Source organism: Nannospalax galili, unplaced genomic scaffold (genome assembly GCF_000622305.1).
Source record: "Nannospalax galili isolate Female #2095 unplaced genomic scaffold, S.galili_v1.0 scaffold1716, whole genome shotgun sequence".
Classification (NCBI taxonomy): Eukaryota; Metazoa; Chordata; class Mammalia; order Rodentia; family Spalacidae; genus Nannospalax; species Nannospalax galili.
The window spans coordinates 110,470-119,204 of record NW_008337158.1 but is presented as its reverse complement, the minus strand read 5'-3'; the positions used below and the strand labels follow the sequence as shown (position 1 = coordinate 119,204).

Here is an 8,735-nt window from a genome sequence, read left to right as displayed (position 1 = left end):
GTGGCTATTTTCTTTCTTTTTAAAATATTTTATTTATTATTTTTATTTTATGTGTATGTGTGTATTGCCTTCAGGTAGGTAAGTACACCTGGGTCGTGCCATGCCCGTGGAAGACAGAAGAGACTGTCGGATATCCTGGAACTTGAGTTGTGGACAGTTGTTATTTGCCATGTGGGTGCTAGAATTCCAAACCAGTTCCTCTGCAAGAGCAGTCAGCGCTCTTAACCAATGAGCCATGTCTCCAGCCCACAATAATTAATATTTTGATAACATTTTATTTGCTCCTGGATAATTTTATACAATGTATTTAAGATGAAACTTATTTTGCAGGGGGTGCTGGGGAAAGGGCTTCATTTGTTGCCAAAAGAAGCTTTTTTGATGAGTGGTGTACTGCATACTTATCTGTACATACAAGAATTCTCACTTATAATACACTAAGAATTTTCAATTGTCTAGAGAAATGACAGAGATATGGTTTTCTCTAATATCTATGACCTCTCCAGCCATGTAGAGTTGGATACAACTGCAGTGCCACCCATGAGTTCACTCCCACTGAGAGGGCTTTAAATCCTATTGGATAGTTGCTGATTACCCCTCTGGTAACACTGACACTACTGCAGCAGTGGAGGTAATTTGCTGTGCCAGTCATTATGTTTATTCCACTTTAGGACTGGGTGGGGCATCGATTGATTTTCTCCCTTAGCAGCTTGCATAGTATCATCTAGAACTATAAGAGCTATTTTTCAGGGAAAAGGCTTGCAGGTCAGTTCCAGCTCAGGAGAGGGGAATGGGGGAGTTGGGTGTCACAAAAGAGGGATGGTGGGGTTAATGGGGGACTTGGTGTTGGAGGGAGGAGGAAGATTAGACCAGGAGAGAGAGGAGAGATGAATCGGTCAGGGGCTAGCATGAGGAGACAGAGGGAAATGTGTTGGCTTGGGAAACTCCTGAGAAACACACATGTGGTGTCTAGACATTAGTGCATATGTATACGTGGGGACTGTGTTTCAAGGAACACAGTCCAGACAGAAAAGACTTCCCTTTGAGTGGTTGGCCAGAGAAATTCAAGAGACTCCCAAAATAACAGAGGCTATTTCTGGAGCCCTTGATTATATCCCAGAAGTCAAAGTTAAGACCCTACAGATGAAGACAGGTCATAATTTGTTTTCTCTTCTGACAGCAAACTTTCTTAGGCCCATTTAATATGTGTCAGTCATACATGTAAAAACAAATATTTGGGGATCAATGTCAGGTACCAATGATGGCCCAAAGATTAGATGCTATTAGGAGGCTGTGTTTTCCAGGCTCTAAATCTAAGTGCAACAATTACTTCTGTTGCTAGGTAGTTTAATAATCATTAAATTATGTCAATATTTAACTTCACTAAAGTGATATTGGTTCATTTTATTCATTAGTGGTTGCTCACAATTTTGAGCACCAATAGAGAAATGTTCCACAAGAACTTTCACCATACTTTCCAGCAAAGAATTATTTGGAAATGTAATTTTAAGTTTAGGAGGTAGACACAGAGATTGTGGAACTGGATTGTGGAGGACAGAGTGTCTTGAAGTGAGAATGTGACAGTTGTCAGAGCCTAGAGGGACAGTGAGTGCCGGTAAAGAATGAACAGCTTCAAGTGAAGGGACACAAGTCAGCTGAGTTGGGGAGAGGTTTTTTTTTTCGTCTATTTGAGACAGGGTTTCTCTGTAGCCCTAGCTCTCCTGGGAAGGGTGTTAAAGCATTCAAAATAAGCAATAGATTGAGAGACCTTCTCGTAATTCAGAATAAAAAAAGAAACACATGTAAAGACACAAACACAATGTGAATTCTAAAATAAAGACAGTATAACAAATTTAAAAGTGGATATTTAAAATAAAGTGATATATAGACAAGTAACGTCTGCTGGAAAAATAGGTTATTAAGAATTAAATGTATAACCTAACTATCAAATAATGTAGAGTGTAAATATTGAAGAGTATGAAATAATAAAATCATTCAATTTGAAATGAATAAAGGGAAACTGACTCAATTTTAAAATACAAAACAGAAAAAGAGAAACTGTATGACAGTAAATAATGCTACATGGTAACAGAGACAATTTGCAAGATAACTTTGAATCATATTGGTGAAATAAGGAAACCTGCAAATTATGTTTCAAATGAAATCTATTTGTCTGTATTCATAGATCCTTGCATATCAAGGAAGTGTGGTTTAAGAACTATTCCATTAAAAACAAAGAAATCAATTTCATAGAAAATGCAGGAAATTATTGTGTAATTGCTGGGACAGGCACTTGAGTTCATTCCTAATATATTAATATTCCCAAGTATTAATGGAGTTTAATCTAAATCAGTCTCCTGTGCCCCTGTATATGAGGCATTTTCTTTCTTGTTAAGTGATGTGGGAGGGCCCAGTCTCTATGGGTGGTATCTCACCCAGGCAGGTGGTCCCGTGTTATCTGAAAAGGCAGTTTGCACACAGGTCAGAGGAGGAAGCCAGTAAGCAGCAGTCCTCCATGGTCTGTCTTCCAGGTTCCTGCCCTCAGTTCCTGTCTCAACTTCCCTTGAGAATGGACTGTGATCTGCAAGCAAAGTAAACCTTAAATAAACCAAGTAAACCTCTTAAGCTGGTTTTGGTCCCTGTTTTTATCCCAACCATAGAAAGTAATTAAGACAAGTATCATTGAGATATTATAATCAGGATAATTAAAAATCTCTTATACACATCAAAGTAATCATCAAATGGAGAGAACCAGTGAATCCCTTATAGATTACTTTATATCGCAATGGGTAATCAGCTTAATTTTAAAACACCTAAACTCTCAGTTCACTTCATAGTTTTGTATTCCCTCTGTCTGACCAACAAGTTCCTAACACTGGGGTTGTGTTTTATGTAGTACGTAAAATATTTGTTAATGATTATTTGGAATTAAGATAAACACACCGTATGAACACATTATTTACCAAAGGGTGAGAGGCTAAAAGGTCTTAAAGCAAATGCTGTATTCTAATATGAAGTAATGGAAATATGTCTAGTATTAATTGTTATAGTAAAAGAAAATAACATACATCATAGTAGCTACAGAATTATCTTTCTTGTGTTTATCAGTTGGATTGTTCTTTATGCAATTTAACAACAGCTACAACTCAGAATCAATTTATATTTTACACAAATTGGTCAAATTAAGCGATTTCTCAAGCATTTCTGAAACAAAGGGTTGCCATAGGCTGGAGAGATGGCTCAGCGGTTTAGAGCACTAACTGCTCTAACAGAGGACCCGGGTTCGATTCCCAGCACCCACATGGTGACTATGAAACATCTGTAACTCCAGTTCCAGGGGAATCCGAAGCCCTCTTCTGACCTCCGTGGCATTGCAGGACATGGGTGCACTCACATACATGCAGGCAATACACTCATACACATAAAATGAAAAATAAAAAGCAGAAGAAAACACTTTTAAAGACAAAGGAAAACAATTTTTTTTCTAAAGGCAACATCAAAAAGCTATTAGGGAATTAAAATCCTATTTTTTCTATAATTGTTACTTTTAATCTATAATTCTAAAATTAACATCAATTCTGTTTGAAAAACACAGAATACTAATTTCCCTGGTCATAACATGAATCATTTATTTATGCTGAGTCACAGAAACATAAATATATAAACACTAGTTCCCTTGGATGATTTTTTTCAAATATCTTTGGGCTAGTTACCTGATCTATTATTATTATCAAGTATCAAGTAGCCATAATGTATATTTACTTTTTTTCAGCTTCAAAGTCATTAGGAACAATTTTATTTGACATTCATTTTTAAAAAGGGAGGTGTGGTGGTGCATGCCTTTTAAACCAGCACTCAGGAGGCAGATTTTTGTGAAATTGAGGCCACCCTCATCCTCCTAGAGAGTCCCACGCAAGCTGGGGCAAAAGTGAGACCCTGTCTCTTAAATCCTTCATACACAGGACTTAGAGAAATGGAGTGAGCTCCAATCTGGAAATTTTCTAACTGAAGTTTAGCTCTCATAGTTCCAAAGGATATTATACAACCTGCTAAGGGAGAAAATCAATCAATGCTCGAACCCAGACCTAAAGCCTAATAACCATAATGACTGGCACAGCAAACTTCCTCCACTGGTGCAGTAATGGAACTCTAATGTGGGATATAATCAACAGGTACGACATTGAACTTCAATCTGTCTCAGTGGAGTGAACTCACAGGTGGCACTGTAAACACAGCCAAGTACATGTAACTGGAGAAGTCGAAGATCCAAGAGAAACCCTTGTAAGAGTGAAACCACTGAGGACAAGTCAGCCTTTCGGGTTGCAACAGCAAGAGGTTTATTTGATGCACAGGTACCTGTGGGCACAGGTCCGTTATCTGACCCTATTACCTGAGGCATCCCAAATCGGGGAAAGATGTCATCTAATAGCTTCTTGGACACCACTCTTGCAGTTTCTTGTTTGGTTGGGTAGGCTTCTGGCCAACCTGAAAAAGTGTCAATAAAAACTAACAAATATTTATAGCCATACATTCCTGGTTTGACCTCGGTGAAGTCAACTTCCCAATGAATTCCTGGCCTATGGCCTCTTTGGCTGACTCCTCCTGAGGCCCTGTTCTTTCCCCAGTTTACTTAGACTCCTCCTGAGGCCCTGTTCTTTCCCCAGTTTACTTGAGCGCAGGCCTTAGAGTTCTTAACAATCCTTTGTAGGATGGCATCCTTAACAATCCTTTGTAGGATGGCATCTTTGTTTAGCAGATAATGGATTGTTTATCCCGCTCGATCAGCTTTTTCATTTTGGAGACTCCTAGGTGGGTCCATTTGTGAAGTTCATCTAGGAGGCCTTTTACTGACTTTTGAGGTAGAACTGTCTTTCCCTGATATTCCCAATACCCAGTCTCTGGATCGTTGAGGGCTCCCATTTTCTTGAGGATAGTGCCTGAACTACAGGCAGCCGATCTTTTACGAATTGGACCAGCCGATTAAGTATGCAGGGTCCCAGGGTTAAGATTAGAAGTAAAAGGACTAGAGGACCTGCTAGGGAAGATATCAGAGTGGTAAACCAGGGGGACTGATCGTATAGCTCCTCAAACCAACCTTTTTTAGATTCAAAGTTACGTTTTTTCTTGTTCTTTATTTCTTTTCCTCCTGAAGTAAGGAGCCCCCTTTTTTTATAAATTTCTCTGTGGATGTGTGCTGTAGCGAAGGTGTATTGGCTGTCAGTATATATGTTCAGCTTTTTACCCTCTGCCAGCTGTCATGGCTTGATGTAAGAGCATGTACTGATCTGAGCGGATTAAAGCAGTCGCTCCTGTCCCAATGCCCGCTGCTATTCCCCCAGCTCCCAATAATACAGCTAAGGTTATGCTCAAAGGCTCTCGCTTGAATCTGACAGGGGTAGGTGTCTCTTTATAATGTTGCAATACCTCATTGTCTTCATGCCAATAAATTTCTGGGCCATAACTGTACCAGGACACAAAAATCTTGGGTTAGATTTAGAGCAGAGAGCGAGACACAAGGAGTCGGTCCTGTGCTGCATGCCCAGTAGGCGCCATTAGGGGGCACTAGGTATGCGTTGGCCTGGAGGGAAAGGGAGGAGTTATTCTTAAGGCAATGTTTAAATCCAGCGGGCACCTTCCCGATACAGGTGCCTGTCGAGGTAACCTGAGACAGGGTGAGCGTGTGGGTGGAAGAGGTGCAGGCGAGGGGGGTAGCAGAGTTCGCAGGTATTACTGAGAAGTTTTCTTGGACGGCTATGCCCTCGTAGTAAGGGGGGCTCGGGTTCAGACAGAGCCAGCAATTTTTAGTTTTATTTGGCTCTGAATGATTCAATGCCTGGAATGCTCCCCTGACGAGGTTCAGGAGCCTGTCACCTGTTCCAGGGTATGTGGTGGGAGGCAGACTGGCAGAGTCAGGTAGACTGGCAGAGTCATTGGTCTCTGGGGTTTGTGAGGGCACCAAAGCAGGTAAAGGAAGGGAAGCTGGTTGTTGGTTACTGATGACTGGGTTGGGACCTATGGCTACTGCAGGTGGGGGAGACATAACTCTTTTAATCGTAAAAAGGAGGCCATCATCTTCTCGTTCTTTATATAACCTAATTCCCCAAGTATATCCTTTGTCCCAATTTAGGGATGACACTTTACCTTTACTTGTAAAGTCTATGCAGAGGGGGTGGCACCATTTTCCCTCACAGGCCTGTTTATGAGTAGTTTTCCACTCCTCAAAAGTCCCATGAGAATAATTTGCTTTTACAGTGATGTAATCCCATGATGAGGACGGATTCCACCAAGTATCTCCGGTGGTTTCGCACCCCCAGTTTTTGCAAAAGAAATGCCCCCCCCTCCACACTTAGGATTGAGAGACACAGCCCTGTGAAAGCCTGGGCAGACATAAAAGGTTAAGGTACGCAACATGGCCCGGTGTTCAGGAGGGCCGCATCCTCCCCATGGGTCCAGTCCCAGCCTCCCAGGAGGACTCGCCATGCTGGGTGCCTTTTCAGTATCGTGGGTTCCTTCTAAGTCCCAAGGCTCCTGTACCCCTAAAGCTAATTTGCACAAATCTGGGTACAATATGGGCCACCATGTGTCTTTTGGTGCCTCTTTTTGGACCTCAAATACTACAATGCCCATTTGATTAATTACTTGCCAGGTAGTTGGCACAGCTGTATGGGGGCTCCCATCACTGGGAGCAAATTCATAAGTAAATAGATTTACCCAGAGTAACAGGATTATTATTTTTCTTTGACCAGTCTTATCTTTAGGGGGTTGGGCGTCCGGGTCAGCCGCCATCTCTCCCTGCCGAGTAGTTCCCTGTGTTCTGGGTTCGCGGCCTTGACGTGTGAAGCGTGGACCCAAGTAGTGATGCCGTCTACCTTGAGCGCGGTAGGGGTTGTCAGCAGGACGGTGTAGGGTCCTTTCCAGCGTGGTTCTAGGCTCCGACTCTGATGCCTCCGTACCCAGACAACGTCCCCGGGCTGGAAGGGGTGGGGTGCAATAGGAGTGTCAATAGCATCCTGATAGGCTGCAGCTAGAGGCTTCCAGATCTCTTGGTGAGCCAGCTGGAGTGCCTTCAGGTGAGCAAAGAGGGAAGGTGAATCAACAAAGTTAGAGATATCAGGGTCCAGGAAAGAAACTGCTGGTGGGGGGGTTCCATACAAGATTTCAAATGGGGTCAACCCACTAGGTCCAGGAGTGTTCCTGGCCCGGTATAATGCCAAGGGCAGTAGAGTCACCCAGTCTTTAGTGCCAGTTGCTAGCGAGAATTTAGTTAGAGCCTCCTTAATGGTTCTATTCATTCGCTCTACCTGACCTGAACTCTGGGGCCTGTAAGCACAATGTAATTTCCAATCAATCCCCAGTAACCTGGCCACCTTCTGACTTACCTGGGAGACGAAGGCTGGTCCGTTATCTGACCCTATTACCTGAGGCATCCCAAATCGGGGAAAGATGTCATCTAATAGCTTCTTGGATACCACCCTTGCAGTTTCTTGCTTGGTCGGGTAGGCTTCTGGCCATCCTGAAAAAGTGTCAATGAAAACTAACAAATATTTATAGCCATACATTCCTGGTTTGACCTCGGTGAAGTCAACTTCCCAATGAATTCCTGGCCTGTGGCCTCTTTGTCTGACCCCTCCTGAAGCTTTATTTTTGCCCCAGTTTACCTGGGCACAGGCCTTACAGTTCTTAACAATTCTTTGTAGGATGGCATCTTTGTTTAGCAGATAATGGATTGTTTCTTCCCGCTCGATCAGCTTTTTCATTTTGGAGACTCCTAGGTGGGTCCATTTGTGAAGTTCATCTAGGAGGTCTTCTACTGATTTTTGAGGTAGAACTGTCTTTCCCTGATATTCCCAATACCCAGTCTCTGGATCACTGAGGGCTCCCATTTTCTTAAGTAATTCTCTGTCTTCCTGGGAATAGCTTCTAATGGCCTCGTCTCTCTTTTGTTCGGGGACGATTCTCGTGGTTAGTACTTGACTCTTCATGGCAGCCTCCCTGGCTGTCTGATCGGCCAGCCGGTTTCCTTTTGCTTCTGGCTGGTTTCCTTTCTGATGTCCCGGGCAATGCATAATACTGAGTTCTTTTGGCAGGAACAGAGCATCTAGGAGCGCTATGATTTCAGCTTTGTTCTTTATTTCTTTTCCTCCTGAAGTAAGGAGCCCCCTTCTTTTATAAATTTCTCCGTGGATGTGTGCCGTAGCGAAGGCGTATCGGCTGTCAGTATATACGTTCAGCTTCTTACCTTCTGCCAACCGCAGGGCCTGCGTCAGGGCCACCAGCTCGGCCTTTTGCGTCGATGTCCCCTCTGGTAAAGGCTCTGCCCATATTACCTTGCTCTCTGAGGTGACTGCCGCCCCAGCTCGGCGCTGACCCCCTTCGAGGAAACTGCTCCCGTCTGTGTACCAGGTGTAATCTGCCTTCTCCAGTGGCTTATCGCTGAGATCTGGTCGGGTGCCAAAAACCTCGGCCAGAACCCGATGACAGTCATGGTCATCCCGAGGGTCAGGTTCTTCTGTGGTGGGCAGCAGGGTTGCAGGATTGAGAGCGACGGGGGGTCCGAACTGGATGCGGTCAGTGTCCAGGAGCAAAGCCTGGTAATGAGTCATCCGGGCATTCGAGAGCCACCGATCCGGGGGCTGTCTGATGAGAGACTCAAGAGCGTGGGGGGCCCGAACACAAAGAGGCTGACCCAGGGTTAACTTAAAGGCATCTTTGACCAGGACTGCCAGCGCTGCCACCAT

General features: G+C 43.5%; 1 protein-coding gene across 1 annotated transcript; it reads right to left on the bottom strand.

The window, feature by feature from the left end:
- Positions 1–5,863: 5,863 nt before the first annotated feature.
- LOC115070225 lies at positions 5,864–8,735 on the bottom strand. The gene has a single exon (XM_029563167.1). The coding sequence runs from the start codon at positions 8,733–8,735 to the stop codon at positions 6,726–6,728; it is 2,010 nt and encodes a 669-aa protein (XP_029419027.1). The 3' UTR covers positions 5,864–6,725.